At 32.4% G+C, this 16,667-nt stretch overlaps 1 protein-coding gene across 1 annotated transcript in view; it reads right to left on the bottom strand.

The window, feature by feature from the left end:
- Positions 1 to 559: 559 nt before the first annotated feature.
- LOC108770769 (probable multidrug resistance-associated protein lethal(2)03659) overlaps positions 560 to 16,667 on the bottom strand; it is a 34,438-nt gene continuing 18,330 nt past the window's right edge. Inside the window, exons 2-15 of the mRNA XM_018522478.1 lie at positions 14,806 to 14,909; positions 12,854 to 13,135; positions 11,359 to 11,789; positions 10,596 to 10,752; positions 8,709 to 8,911; positions 7,856 to 8,325; positions 7,451 to 7,665; positions 6,690 to 6,908; positions 5,944 to 6,124; positions 5,435 to 5,611; positions 4,475 to 4,931; positions 3,934 to 4,309; positions 3,025 to 3,721; positions 560 to 2,462 (exon numbers count right to left, since the gene is read on the bottom strand). Of these exons, the coding sequence (XP_018377980.1) occupies positions 2,319 to 2,462; positions 3,025 to 3,721; positions 3,934 to 4,309; positions 4,475 to 4,931; positions 5,435 to 5,611; positions 5,944 to 6,124; positions 6,690 to 6,908; positions 7,451 to 7,665; positions 7,856 to 8,325; positions 8,709 to 8,911; positions 10,596 to 10,752; positions 11,359 to 11,789; positions 12,854 to 13,135; positions 14,806 to 14,882 (4,086 nt within the window). The 5' untranslated portion in view covers positions 14,883 to 14,909 and the 3' untranslated portion in view covers positions 560 to 2,318. The remainder of the gene's footprint in view (positions 2,463 to 3,024; positions 3,722 to 3,933; positions 4,310 to 4,474; positions 4,932 to 5,434; positions 5,612 to 5,943; positions 6,125 to 6,689; positions 6,909 to 7,450; positions 7,666 to 7,855; positions 8,326 to 8,708; positions 8,912 to 10,595; positions 10,753 to 11,358; positions 11,790 to 12,853; positions 13,136 to 14,805; positions 14,910 to 16,667) is intronic.

Here is a 16,667-nt window from a genome sequence, read left to right as displayed (position 1 = left end):
ATTAAAATCTGAGCACGAGGCAATTTTGATCCACATGGAGTGTCCCAGATCGACCCAGTCGCCTTCACTTATTTAATATATACATAGTATACAAATTATACAATAATTCGATATAATTAATGTAATATTATTTTTGGAGAATCAAAGATTCCCCATCAAAGATTCAAATTTCCAAACAGCGATTTTTATTCATTGAAAGATTAAAAAATATACATTTAAAGATTAAAAATACGTATTATATATGTAAATAAGACTCCAAAGAAAAGATTAACTTAAAAAATTGAAATCACTGAATATTTAAGCATCAGTGCTAAAAATTAAAAAGCATGTTGATGATCCATGTTGATTTTCTATTTGGTTCGCGGAGAGTTGAAAATGATTTCTCCACTTATTCCGAAGATATTTTCGTAACACAATCGATCGATCGGGGACACTCGCTTGTTATTTTTTAGGCCTGCCAAAAATTCCCGGATATATAAAACAGGATCTTGTAAAAAGGCGTTAAGTAGTTTAATTTTAATGCTTTATAATCCTGCATTATTTACACAAAAATTGAGTACGCCGCGCCTTGCTATTTTATTCATAATGATATAATAATAAGAGAACAATAATAGAAAATAATGTCGTTGCACGCTTCGCATTTAAGTATTTCAGCTTTAAATTCTAGAGGCACCTTTTACTTTTTGGTCTTCCTTGTACTTATAGCACCAGTACGATAGGAGGAACATTGTAAAATTCTTGCAAAATCACAAATACAAACGGCCTCGATAAAGTGAGGCAAATATACGAATATATGAATTATGGACCTGCTGTTATTGGTTTTTTCCCAAATACTCTTTATACGTATTAATCAAAATATATTACGAGTATAAAAAGTCTTCCTTCTGCACTATCTATACGCTAAGTACAAATCTCTTGACCCGTTAATTCACCGACTGATCCTGTAGCTGTTACATCCTTGAGAATAATTTCTTCAAGATCGAATGAAATTAACTAAACCACATCTCAAATTTTTTCGAATCAAGTCTAGAGTCTCAAGACCATCAAAGCGACATCAAAATTTGCGGTCTTTAAATTGCCATGAATCGAAGATAATCTGGTTTTTTTATTTCTTAGAACTTTAGTTCTTAGAACCTTGTAACTTCGAAAAAGAGCATGAGACTAACAATTTATTCTCTCCATATTCACATACACTATTTTTTCCCACACGTATTTCTGTTATTATCTCTTTCATCTATGCGTTAATATTTGATTTGCATATAGTATTTCTGTAACAAATTTATTTCTAAAAAATATATATATACAAATGTATATACAAAAAGTTCTTCCCTAAAGCGTTTATGGCAGTTTGCTGATGATAAGAGATATCGGTGAGCAAACGGGTTAAGCTTCATCCTTCCTGATGAAATATTTAGGTCGAGCTCATACAAAATTACGTAATAATACTATGGTAACTAAGGTTGTGTCACGATCCAAGCGAACTATACTGATTTCCTAATTGCTCGCTGCAACGGCCAGCACTAGCGATAATCGCGCGTCATTATGTCGAGGTGGCAGAAAATCCGCGATTATTAAAATGAAAAGACCAGCTTGACGGAACTATGCAGCTTGCAGCAAATTAATTCATTATTTCGCCGACAAAAGATTTGCCATTTCTGTGTATTCTTTCGGCATTCCCCGAGTTCTCGGTTCTAAATCTCCGAATTCTTCTAATTAGCTCCCTGGAATTTCCAATTTGACCACACAACATTCTTAGATTTTTTACATCTCTTAATTAACACTTAATTAATTTTAAATTGCATTTGCATTATGGTAATCTAAATCCTAACGTCCAAAATTTTTTCCTATCTTTATAATATCTTCATATACTTGCTTTAGATTACCATTTTTATAATTCTTTACATTTCCATTCAGGGATGCTAATAATTCTATTTGAAGAATCTAGAAAACTGTAACACATTGGAAGAATAAAATGCGAACAGAATGTAGAAGACGGAGATAATATAAGAGAATAAACAGCGAGATGACTGTAAATTCTAAATTCTAGGATTGAATTTCATCTGCGTTCCACTATTCTTCTTATTTTTCAAATCCCAAGAATTTTGCCTAAGAACTGTTCGCAAAAAACGGAACCTTCGTAGCGACCTATTATGGACCTTCTACAATAAGCCATTAGTCATAAATCAGAAGTCAGAAGCTAAAAATTGACCAATCACAGTCGTCATTCTTCTGATTTATGATTAATGGCTTATTGTAGAAGGCCCATTACGGTGTCTGTTAGACACAATTACGAGAAATTACTTAACACCGTGAATGCATCAAAGTGCCGTCAATCCGCGATTCTGATAACAGTTGCGGGCGACGCCGGTCAGAGCCTCCGCCATCGCCGTGCCAGTTTCCTGTACCATGCTCTTCAGATAGCCCGACTCCTTCTGCAGCAGTACGTGGGGATGATCGAATTCCTGCACACCATAAAAGTATGCATTTGAAGAGAAAGCTTGCGATTTACGATCTGCTCTCGTTACAAAGCTATACAGTTTGATTCATGTCGAATAAAACATTTACGCAACATGTATCAGAGATGATAAAATCGTCACTCTTATCGACGATTTATCTCGCACAAAAGTAGATGCTTGAGCACTTTGAAAAAGATAATCATTACTATCTAGTCATAGTATTTTGTAATTTTAGCAGATAAGTGACTTATTCAAATTAATTTTAATAAAATGCTACAAAAATGATTAAAAAAAATTAATTTACCATAAAAGTCGAAAAATAAAATAGTCATATATTTATATATAATTTATGTTATTTTAAAAGATCTCAAAGATCATAAATAAATTATTTAATCAGAAAAAGGTAGTATAAAATGTACTACAAAAATGATTGATAAATTCATAATTTCAATAATTCGCCACAATTACAAAAACAAGGAAGGATTTCACGCGATCTACTTAAATTCATTCGGTGGTCCATTTCAACCAAAATTACACGAAAAGGCAAGATCATTAAAAAAAAACTCACCACAGCGTTGCCAGCATCCATCACTAGTATGCGATCGCTGTCCATAACGGTGTTGAGTCGATGGGCAATCGTTAGTACCGTACATTTCTCGAATTTCTTCCTTATAGTTGTTTGAATGAGTTCGTCTGTTCGCGGGTCAACATTCGCGGTCGCTTCGTCCAACACGAGTATCGGATTATTCCTCACAATAGCGCGCGCCAGGCAGACCAACTGCCGCTGGCCAACGCTAAGATTGGAGCCGCCCTCATTGATGTGGGCCTCCAAGCCCATTTCCTTCAATTCGACCTCCTCAAGGGCTCGCCACAGGGGTTCGTCTGGATACAAATCGAACGGATCGAGGTTCCGTCTCAGACTGCCGGAGAATAGGAATGGTTCCTGCGGGATAATGCTGATCTTGCAACGGAGATCATGTAAGCCGATCTGACTCGTGTCGATTGCGTCGATTTCAATCAGACCATCCACATCAGTCAGGCGGAAGAGTGCCTGGATCAGGGATGACTTGCCTGCGCCGGTCCTACCGACGATGCCGATTTTCTCCCGAGGAAGAATTACAAAGCAGAGGTTTCTGAGCACTGGCGGCTCCAGCGGCGCGTAGCGCAGGAATACGTTCTTGAATTCGATCTTGCCTTTCTGAGGCCACTCGGATTTAGGCTTTTTATCGGGGGCACTCTCGAGAGGAGGCTCACTGTCCACTTTGCTGGAAGAGAATTAAAGCAAGAAACATTAACAATGTTATTTAACAATTGAAGAGTAAAATATTTAGAAAAATTTTATATTTCTAATTTTTCCTAAATCTTAATCTAATATATGAAATAAAGGTAATTGATATTTCAATAAGGTAAAACGATTAATAAAGATAATGCTAAGTAATACAAATACTATAGCAGAGACATATCCAAAAGCGAATACCTATATTCAAGGATGCGCTCCACCGAGGTCATCTGGTTTTCCAACTCGGCACTCTGACGCATGCCCCATTGGAACATGCCGGTGAGACCGATACTCTGCGTAATCGCCAGGCCTACAAATCCGCCATCCATTGAACCTCGACTGTAGTTGTCTAGCACGAGAAAGCTCAATGTGACTAACATAATATACAGCACGCAGAAAACATCCAGCCAGAAACCGAAAGCACGCGAAGACGCGATGAAGATATACCACGCAGACGAATGGAGATCTTGGTGATTATCAAATTCCTTCGTGAGGATCGCTTCCGCCCCAAACGCGCGGATCGTCGGCAACCCTTGAAGAGTCGCGCTCAGATGAGCGAAAACCGGCGAGCGGGCTGAAAAAAATTAAAAAATTTTATATTATTTACTATTCAGTTTGCCAAAGAATTTAAATCTATCATCAATTCAATGAGATTAATAATTGATTAAATTCAACCTGCAATCTTATTCTATCGAGGGAACCATACTATTCCACCGAAAGACAAGCCTAAGATACTCACTGATGCCTTCGAGACGCTTCACGCTGCGACTGGTGGCCAAGTAGAAGATCCTTAGGTAATAAAAGACAATGCCAACTAACGCAGTGGGTATTAACAGCCACGTGTTCGCGATAGCTACCACGACGATGATGCCCAACAGCGCTAATCCGATCTGAAGACAGTCGATAAGCGCAGTTGGAAGCATCTCATCAACAGATCCCACATCCTTCGAGAAACGATTGAGCACACGTCCCGATGTATTGGTGTTGAAAAATCGCATAGTGGCGCGACTGATGCTGCGGAACATACGATCATGCAAACGCATTGAGGCCCGCATACACGTCCAGAAGAAAGCCCATGAGCGAATCAGAGTAATACAAATTGTGAGCACGGTTAGGCCACTGAAAATGTAGATGCACTGCATGCGAGTGAGAGGACTTCTCGGATCTTCCACAACACCGTCATCCGTTTGGTTCATCTATAATGTTATACAATTAATGAAACATAATTAAATGAAGATATGATTGTAATTAGGATTGTAATTTTCTTTCCGATTTTAAGTTCGACATAAAATTCATGTTTCTATTTAACTCTTTTATGCAGATCACTTTCATGAGATCTCTCATTCATTTTAAAGCATTTAACTTCTACTTTAATTCTGAAATTAAATTATAGAATTTGAACATCTTTTAAACAATAGTTTCTTATTTAAATTTTTTATTTAAGTCAAGACACATTTTTTAAAAACAATTTTCAGTAAAATTGGAATTGAGAGATATAATAACTAACATAATAAGTGTATTTCTATTATAACAGTAATAAGCATGTATTTGCTTCATATATGTACATAAAAAATGTAATAATTTTGAAATAAAAATACAAATATTAAAATATACTTGGAAAATATTAGATTTCTCGAGTCTTTTAGCAAAATGATTACATCTCAATTGAAAGATTATTTTAGCATAGTGAAGCACTTACATAATGTTCTTCTATATTAACCCATTGCGCGAGAAAAAAGTCACCGCCGCTAGCCGCTAATTGTGTCAATATACAAAGCATAGCCACTATGGATATAACGCACCAATTCCCGCCAGCGCGTAAGTAACTCGTATATACTTCGCCAGAAACAGTGCCTACAGTTCGCATCTCAGCCACCTAAAATTAACGATTAATATGTTACTAATTAATTTAGCGTTAAAATCTAAAGTTATTTTAATAATAAAAATGTAAGATGCTTGGGTTTTTTAGATACATGCGTACTTATAAATAAAAATGACATGAAACTCGTTATTTAATTGTTAATTATCAATGGTGTGATATTTTTTCTACTATGTTAAAATTTAGCTTATAGGAAAGATAGAATATCTGAACTAATATTTTGCTGTAACTTAAAACATGCTTTTGCAACTATCCTAAATTACAATATTAGTTTAATAAGATTCATATTAATGCTTTAGAAAATAAGTTAGAAAATATGTTCTAATTACTTCATCAGGTTCCTGTTTCGAAGTATCATTCGTCATAAAAGAACTTAATGATGAGATGCTGGCAGTGCGCGAATTACTACGACTAACGGGAGCCGAGGGGGGGTGAGAAGATTTCTCATCCGCTTTTGTTTCCAACAATCGACCAAAGTCCACTCCCATAGATCCCAGCTCATCATAAGTGCTGATAAACAAAAAATAAAACTCATATAAAACAATAAAAGTGAAGTGATTTTAAATATTAGCTTGAACTTGCAAGCAAATTGTCTGAAAATAATGGAAGATTTGTGTTGACTCAACCACAGGGCATTGAACGTTTCATGTCAATATTGATATTTGTGTTGTTGAAAGATAATGATTCTTGATATGTTAATGGATGATTAAAGAAAAGACTTAAAATAGAACCATTTTGCCGTATAATAAGGTAGATAAGCCGAAGTAATCAAACTTATTGTTCTCGGAAGTATAATCGAGTCATACATACTGTGATATAATAATAAAAAAACTCTTAAGATAATTTTTTCTCTTCCAGTCTACAAATTATATTCTTAATCCCACATTTTCGTTTTTAATTCAAAAAGTCAAGGATTTAATCACGAAGTTAAGAACCTATTTATAAATAAACGGCACAAAATATTTATGTATTCTCAATGTCATTGTAATCTTATTTCAACAAAGAAATTGTAACGAGATTACAATACGATACAAATTGAAGAGATAGAAAGAAAGTGCAATAAAATCATCCATACCCTTCAGCCTGAATAGTTCCGTCCTTGAGAACGATAATTCTACCGACGTCGCGAAGATATTGCAATTGATGAGTGACGAGAATCCGAGTCTTGCCCCGTAAGTATTTATCGATGCATTCATCAAACATGTGTTTGCCTACATGGGCATCCACGGCGCTCAAAGGATCATCCATGAGATATATGTCGGCATCAGCGTAAACGGCTCTCGCTAAATTTATTCTGTCAATTATTAGCATCTCATCAATATAACTAATATATCTTTCATAACTATATATACAACGCAAAATCTTAAAAAAAAAACTTCATAAAATTAATTTTATTTGAACGAAAGTTAATAAAATTAAATATATCAATTTAATTTAAATTAATTAAAAATTGTATTAATTATATATTAAAATAAAATTATAAAACGATACACATCAAAATTCTTATTCTGTATATTAAATGTAAAAAAAGTAAACATAAATTTTTGAATATTCATATATTGAGTTGATATGAAAATTTACTTTAGAGATTAAATATATATACGCAAAAAATATTTACTAAAATAATCACAAGATAATTATAATAAAAAATTAATTAAATTAACAAGTTAAGATAAAATGTTACTTATCAATAAAAAAAACCAATAAAAATCATGTAAAAAATATTATTAAAAAATTAAAAGAGGGGGGGGGGGATCTCTGAGATTATGAATCAAAAATCAACATATGAATATATCCTGCATATTTTATCTTATCAGGATGTTCTGTAAAACCAACCTTGCACGTTGACCACCGGAAAGACTGATACCCCTCTCGCCTACAATCGTCTTATCACCATAAGGCAGCAGGCTGAAATCCCTCTTTAGCTGACATACTTTAGTCACGCGATCATATCGAACTTGATCCATCTTTCTTCCGAATAGAATATTTTGTCTCACCGAACCTGCAAAAAGCCACGGTTCTTGACTGGCATAGACAATCTTTCCATTAACCTGTAAAAAAGTATTTAAAAAAATATAATTATATATTTAAAATATTTATTAATTAAATATTTTGATTAATTAAAAATACATATATATAAATGTTTTAATAAACTGATAAAATAATTTATTTTTATAAATAAAATTATTATTATTCTGTATTTATCTATTTAAATTTCTTAAAGAAGAATTGCCAACATACTTGAATGGAACCTTCTTGCAAACGCAGTTCTTTCAGGATGACGTTCAACAGACTGCTTTTGCCCGAGCCGACCTGACCGACAACAGCAATCAGTTCGCCGGGACGCACCTTAATGTTGATACCCTGTAGAGTGTCTTCTCGTTCATAATCTAGCCACTTGGCGGTGCCGTTCTCGATGGAAATGCTGTGCTCGACGTAGCTCGGCTGGCGCATCGCGTCGTCGTTCTCCTTCTGCTCAATCAGATTCTCCTTCGCGTCGTTTTGGTTATTCTCCATTGTAGTTTTGTTATTTTCTTTTATATCTTTTCTGTTATTCTCCATCGCAGTTTTGTTATTCTCTTTTACATTTTTTTCGTTATTCTCCGTGTTGCTCTTCTTTGTTTCAATCTCAGAAGGTGTTAGTTCTTCATACATTAAGAACTTCTGCAGACGTCTTATGGATACCATCGCTTCCGCTACTTGTGTTATCCCTGAGTGTTATACCATAAAGACAAAATAGATAAATAAAAGGGAATAAAGACATCGGATAAATCTCGTAGTTAACGGATGTAATTATTAAATAGGATTCTAATTTATAGTATAAAAATGGTAAAATACTTTAGTATAAAATCATTATAATTAGGAAAATACAAAGAGAAAATTAAAAGAAAAAAAATGAAAAGAAATAAAGATAAAAAGAGGGAAAAATGGAAAAAAAACAAAAAGGAGAAAAGATAAAAGATAAGAAATGTGTGAAGAGATAAAAAATAAAGGAAAAATGAAGAAATTAGCAAAGAAACGCTGCAAGCGTCACGCTGTCAATATCTATCATTCGTATACTTAATATATACATATCAACAATACAATTACATACCTTGCGGAAAGAAAACAGTCATGGTTGTGCGTAAGCTATTGTAATAGGCGGTTATCACGAACACTTTTTCGGCCGTTATTTTGTAGCCGAACAGTACGTAAGCCAGCACCGTGATGAACAGTGACATCCTCGTTGAAAAGATGATGAACGATAAAGTGACACCCCTGATATACGATGCCCATCGGATGACATTAACTTCCTTCCTATAAACGAATTCCGTATTTGTTAATCTTTTTTTCTTTTTTTTTCCGAACTGTGTTTATGTTTTCTGAATCGAAAACGCAAATAAACATCAGGTTTATTGTATTTGTAATTTAACATCGAGAATAAAAGAGATCTTTCAAATTTTAAAATTACAAATAAATAATATATTGTTTTTAGATCATTCAAATTTAACTGAAATAGCTCAATAGAACACTTCAATGTAATACTTCATAGTTATAACATATTTATTAACAGCATAAATGTGATAACACGAATCGATATTTGTGATATTCGATAGTGAGTACGTATATCATTAATTTTATTCTATTCCAGATTAATCATGATAAAAATATTAAAAATTATATATAAATTAAACATATATATTCCCAGAAATAGATACGTGATTGTTTAAAAAATGATACCGATTTTTTAAAACTTATGTTAGAAAAGTACTGAATACAAAAATAATTGATTATTTTTAAGCTTGATTTGTCTCAAATACATTAAAATTGTGTGTTTATTACTTATGAAAGAATTAATTGCAAAACAAGTAACAATGTGTTTTAAAAGTTTATAATAAAAATGAAGAAAACTATTTTTTTGAATAACATATTATCAAATTTTACATTAAACTCAACAAAAATGTTGTACAAACATTTGATCTTATGGAGACTAAGCTTTATCTCGTACACAAATTTTCTGTTTATGGAATAAGTACAAAAGAATAAAAAAACTTGTGTATGAAAGAGAGAGGCTACAGAAGTTTCTTAATTTTTCAAATATTTGTATAGCAGTTTCATTAAATTTTACACAAAATTTGATGGCATAACATTGTTTAATATATTCCTATCCCATTTTCATAATGCACTTCCAAAGCACACTGTTATTAGTTTTGCAATTACTTCTTACACAACTAATAAACAAAAATATACATAATCTTACTGTTTAAAAGTACTTAAAATTAATTTAGTTTTCATACCCAGTCCTTTCAACATAAATTTTAAAAAATCAGTCGTATTATTTTCGGAACAGATCATATATGTACATATTTAATATATATTAATTCAAATTGATATATATTTAAAAATATAAGATATTTAAAAAAAGATCTTTCAGATATCTTGACCGCGAAATTTTCTATTAAAAGACTACGTCTCAACTTAAAAATAATATAGAAAAATACATATATACAAACGATAAAGTACAATATACGATAAAACCGCTGTCGACTATTATCATTTCATCTGATCGTTTCAACAGCGACTACAATTGAAATACAAACAAAGCAAGCGCTGATTCGTGTCTACACGTTGTCTACGATGACTCAACTCGATGTCAAATGTGATAAATCGGAGGCGAAAGAATACATCCGCAGGATGTTCTATGAGAGTTTATACAGCTACAAAGTCATTCGTTTAAAAAAATATCGCATAATATCATTAATTGTCTTGTTACATGACTATTTACTTTTAACATTGAAATTTGTAACATTTTTTCAAAAATTAAATAAGAGGTATAATTTTATCAACAATAAGCATTAAAAACATCTACTGTCTGTTTTCATTTTATTTAAAAGCGCTGGCAAGTACGTTTCGCAACTAATGATTTTCTTTAACGGTCACGTTGCTCAACGTACAATTAACACGAGTTGCTTGCGTAATCAATGTAAGTGACAGTACTCACTTCCTTGCTTTTTCTATGAGCGCGCTGAATGGATTCTCCCAAGTGTACATCTTGATTGCTTGGATTCCGCTGATAATTTCATTTGTTAATCGCACCCTCTCGTCAGTCCTAATGGCAGTCCTTAACCTCAGCTCCGACGACTTCTTGCCCAACCATGCTGAGGAATTCCGGGAACAAGACGTGAAACGCGGTTAGGAGAAAACACGGTTAATTTTCGACGCTAACGAGATTTGTTAATTGAACAGAAAAAAGTTCAGTAATTAGGAATTTAGTGATAAATATAGAAATTTGGAAATGTAACAATAAAATTAAAAAAATTTGGAAATAGAATTTTTTAAATTCTGATATTTATGAAAAAATTAAAACAAATTACAGTTCAGAAGTAACAGAATTTAAAGATTTCAGATTAAAGTTTATTAAAACTAATTATTTGTTATATATTGTTCATTAAAATTATTAATTCATTCATTAAAATCAATTATTTGCTAATTACTATTTATTAAAATCAATTATTGGTTAATTATTATTTATCAAAATTAATTTTCAAAAAAAAAACCAAAAGAACTAAAAGAAACAAAAGAAAATTAAGATTCCAGACGTTAGTAACTTAATTAAAGCAAAAAGACGCGCGATTTTCATTAGAAAAACTACTTTTAAATTAAACGTTTCTCAACACGGCATATATATGCATATCAAGTCACTTTCAACTCAATCACTCATTTACTTCTATTATTAGAAACAATTAGAGTAATTACTTTTTTACCTTGTAAAGGGATGAACATCAGCAGAGAAGCAACACCGATAATAGACGACACTCCCACGTCGAGTACATGGTACATGACGTACGTGATGATGATGGTTTCCAAAGGCCCGAGCCAGAGATAATGGAGAAATATGATACTGACGTCGAATCTATTGACGTCATTGGACAACAAATTTACTGCCTGGCCGATTGTCGTCTCACCCAGTGCGGTTCTAGTCATTTTCAATGTCTTGCGATAAATCAGCGAGCAGCAGGCCACGCGGACCTTCATGCCCATATGTAAGATACCCATCATGTACGGATGTATGACAAACACATTGAGAGCGGAGCATAAAATGACACCGACGGCGCATTCATACGCATAGGACTTGTCGACGTCCGTGGTGTTAAAGTAGAGCAGCATTTGGCCCACCAACAATGGTTGCATTACTCTGCACCGCAAAAAAAAATTCGTCAAGTCATGCGAGAGATTTGAATGAGATTGTCACTTTTATTTAGAAATTGATATTAATAAATTTATTATGAAATTGATTCATATTATGTTATAGGTAATGTGAATTACTCAATATAATTAATTAGATCCAGAGGAGACTTTATGGAAGGGATTGAATAGGAAACTGGATCAAGTAGTCAATTACTCGTATTTTTGAAATTAGATTAACGACACATTAACGTTAGAGATAAATAAGAAAATAAAAATAAATTATTAAATCGGGAATTTAATAATAAAGCGGTATCTTCCTCTTTTCTGTGTTAAAGTTATCGTAGATAAATAGCACCACTTTATGCAATGATAAGGGGATTTTAGTGGGTGGTTTCAAGGGCAATAGTAGTGAATCAACGGATCGATAAACATAATATTATTCTACGTACATGCAGCATCTAAAAGAGAAATTTATGTGTTCTGGTAAAATTCCTAATAAAGTCCAAGTTGATTTTTTATGAAATCAATAATTTTAATTTATAAACGATTGCACCATAAAAAAAAATTTCTGCAGAAGGAGGAACTTGTTACAATTATAATTTCTGTTAAATATTTAATTTAATTTAATTTGAATATTCGAACAAATAATGAAGTTAAATTAGATCATTTAAGAAATTCGTAAAATAGGATTTGTTTAACAATTTAGATGCTAAAATATAAATCTCAATGGAAATTAAAAATTTGTGAATTCTAATTCGCTTTTAAATTCATAATTGCATCCCTTCGTGAAATTCTGGACTTACAATTTTACAAACATTTAATTAATAGTCGATTAAATAATCCTTACTTGGTTAATTCATTAGTCAATTCAAAAAATATCATTAATATGGAAAAGACTCGTTGATAAAGACTGATCTGTGAAGGATTTAATTCTACAGAAATCTTCAAAGTGTTTCCAATGATTTGTATCGCTTTTTGTACTTGTCAAGACACTACCAATGCAGAGAATATAAAAAATTAGGATAGGCTTTTACAAGAGGATTTCTAGGTGAGAAGTGAGGGAGATTATACCTGAGCAAGATCTCCATAACGGCCATAAAAAGGCCATACAGTAGAGTCGTCAAACCAAAACACCTGATGAGGACTCTCATCAAGCTGGGCTCCTTGACCTTCTTCTGCGACCCGCTCTTCGCGACCTGCTCCAGCCGACGCTGGTACGCTTCGCATTCTTCCTCCCAGGCCTTCGCTATTTTAACACCAAGAATACCACTTGTATGCTCTTTAAGCGGTGTGTACAAATCGGTTACTTCAAGATCTCGGCGATAACCCACCCAGAAAATGCGTAGGATCCAACTGCGAAGAAGAAAAGCAAAGCAAACACGTTTTACTCGCAAGAACTATGCGCAATTCATCCAGTTCTTGAATTACGCTTCTTTTGTTGAGATACTAGTCTCTTTTTTTATTTTTCAAGATATCGGTTTACGTGTCATTTTGTAAAAATTGATCCGCATCCCTCTTTCTAATTTCAAATAGATTAAAACCACGTGATGTCGATATTTAACGCAATCAAATAGAATTCAAAATAACAATAGAGGATATTTTTCTTCTCGCAAAACTCGGCGTCAAGATAAAAATTTGCCTACAAAATTTAAAATTATTGGACAATACATTTAACATAAAAAATGTTACGACATTAAATATAACTAACTTAGACAAATAACGTTAGACAATTAATGTCAAAATATTTCTTAATATGTATTGAATTTATATATGCAAATGTGGAGTTGTTGGATTTTGTAAAATAATCTTTAATAGTTTGACCAGAAAGATGCGACTAGTGAAAATAAATATTCGGATTTAAATTATAATTCATTTTTTCGAGAGAAGAATCATCGGATAAGAATGCAAAAAATTTAATGCAAATCATTTCAATCATGTGATTTCCGCTGTCTGTATTATGTAAATAAAATATTAACAAAGTTTGCTATAACAACATGTCAAAAAACAAAGAAAATTAATTTGAATTTTGAAATTTAATAATATTGACTTTAAAATGCAATTTTTGAATAATAACTGATTATAGAGGAACAAAATTATTTTCAAAGCATGTTCTGTTTTTTTTTTTAATTTATTAACAGTTTTAACATATTAATATTTTTATAATACGATGCTTGATGGTATCATCAAATTATTAAAATTGCTTGTCAATTTATTTCGCGATTACTAGAGTAATTTTAATTGAGTTTATAAGTCCAGAAAAACAATTCGGTGCAGAGTTTGAAAAGACTACAATATGCAAGTACATATATAGTATATATTAATAATTCAAGATTGATTTATTTAAAGCAATGAAGATCCAGCTTCGACCGTAATAGGCATTTTAAATTTTTAGTATTGATTGTGTTTCTTTTTGTCATATTTCATTTTTTACAAACAAAAATGTTGTAGAAAACAAGCGATATGCAAACATTACCAGGCAATAAAAGTCAAGTGTTTGAAGATAAAATTGAGAAATTATTTATCTACAAAATAATTACTAAAGAATTATTTATCTATTAAGCGATCCCAGATGATCCTATTATTTATCCCACATTATAGACTCATATCTGCGACTTTCGATGAGTCACGTCCACAAAATCCATTTATCATCCAAGAATAATCTAATCTAATATCTGAGACAACTAAATATGTGCATTTATTCCATATCTGTCTGTCTATCTATTATGATTTTTCCGGAGGATAACTACTCCAGAAAAGTGCATTGTAATCAAAGTGCAAAATAACATTAATTGATCCTTCACCAGTAAAATAATTAAGATAATCGAGAAAAAAGAAGTAGAATTTGAAATTAAATTCCAATGATTTCGATCAGAATTAATTTCCGGAAACTTTTTAATTTTACTATACGTACTAAGTCATTGCATTCTGTGGATTTCTTTCTAGATCGTACTCCTTCTTTTATCCTCAATCTTTCTTAACTGAATCTATCTATATCGCAAATGACTGTTACTTTTCATACTCACGAGAACGTCAAGATGCTGAAGATGTTGGCACCCGCTCTGGGATTCTTTACTTTCTCGTTGTACACTTTTCCATCCATGACGGCGTCGTCTCACAGAAGTCTCTTCTGTAAAGATACAATGAACCTTCAATAGACACATAACATATAAATCTCATATATACGCACGCACATGCCGCAATTACATTCCAGCGATACTTGCAGCGAAAGAGAGAAAGAATATGGCGAAGAGACCTCGAGTACACAGTAATTACACTGTGTACCAATTGTGAAGTAACTGCCACACGATCCTAGCCATTGCCTTTCCTTCCTTCACTGAGAGGAATTACGATTTAATCAAGTCTGCAAAATCTTATCTATGCGTTATGCATGACAAATCGAATAACGTTGGTGGTCTTCAATATCACTTTATCAGCACATGCTTACGTTTACAATCGGATTATGTGCTTCCACATAATCTGATTGTAAACGTACATTGATCCTGAAGAAGCTTTTTTGCTACTCGCGAGTATTACATTGTTGCGCGTTGTTATACGATTAGTAGAACTCGAATAGTAAAAACAGCTGTTAAATTCATAATGTAAAATTATACCCCCAATTTGAGTTATTTTTAATCATTTCTATAGGTCACCACTGCTCCTATATAACGATTAACTTAATTACGATTAACAATAGTTAAACAATTTAATCAAAGAAAACGTACTAAACGTCGAAAATAACTGAAATTTCGTTTATTATTTACTAAGTACATTTTAAAACTAATTGAAACTAATATAGAGTAACATAGAAATTGATTTATTTACATTTTGACACACATGAAAGTTAAAATTGACAGAATGTCATTTTTAACTTAAGGAAATAAGTATATACCAATTGCTTCTTTAATATTTAATATGAATATTCTGCTTGCTATGGTTTTTGAGAAGAGAAAAGAGAAAGAGAAGATATTGGATACATTCCTACACCTTTCATAATGTGAATCATATAGCCAAAGAACTCGTAAAGCAGTATATGGCCCACTAATCATGTGACTCTGAGCAACAATTATTCCAGTCAATTATAGAGAGAATTATAAATACATGACTTTATTGGCGTGTCTGTTTAAATTTTAACCACTTCTTTGATCTTGCTATCGGTGCGATATTAATCACATGAGACATGTTTATCTTACAATAAATATCGTAAGACAAATGTAGTCGGGTATTTAAAATAAACAATGTATCTCATATCATTCGAAGCGATATATATCTTATAAGATAAAAATAAACTATCCATACAAGACCAATAAGAGTCACAGGCTGATGAAGCCTATAGATATAAACTTCCAAAATTTCAGAAACATGTTTAGCTTTCCGTTTGAGGATCCACTTCAGTTGGGAATCTGTTTGTGACTCACGTTTAACGGAAGACTCAATGAAATGATTTGATATATGTATTGCTGAGGAGAACTCCAAAGATAGTCGAAACGTTCAAAATAAAGAAGATTCCACATAATCGATTAATAGTACAGAATTTAATCGTTGGCACCTTCATCAGCCTGTAACTCTTATTAGCCTTGTATGGATTGTTCATTTTTATTTTTAAGATTTTGAGTCTGTAAAATTTGTTCTTATAAGATATTTGTCGCATGTCGTTCTGGTGTGCGGCTGTAAGACGTTGAAATTCTGGTTTAATCTACGACGATTCAATTATAAATTTCAACTTCTCTCCAAGGCGCAATTACAATTCAAATTTAAAATCTAATTTAATCGCAATTTTCAGTTTTTTAATTTATTAGCTATAATAAAGTTTTATATGTGCAGTAATAACAAAGTGATCATTCTTAATGCATTATAGATATATGAACCTGCGGTTATTTACCTAGTA

The sequence above is a fragment of the Trachymyrmex cornetzi genome, unplaced genomic scaffold, assembly GCF_001594075.2.
Source record: "Trachymyrmex cornetzi isolate Tcor2-1 unplaced genomic scaffold, Tcor1.1 scaffold133, whole genome shotgun sequence".
NCBI classification, from domain to species: Eukaryota; Metazoa; Arthropoda; class Insecta; order Hymenoptera; family Formicidae; genus Trachymyrmex; species Trachymyrmex cornetzi.
The sequence above is the reverse complement of the archived record's forward strand: the minus strand, read 5'-3'. Positions and strand labels throughout refer to the sequence as shown.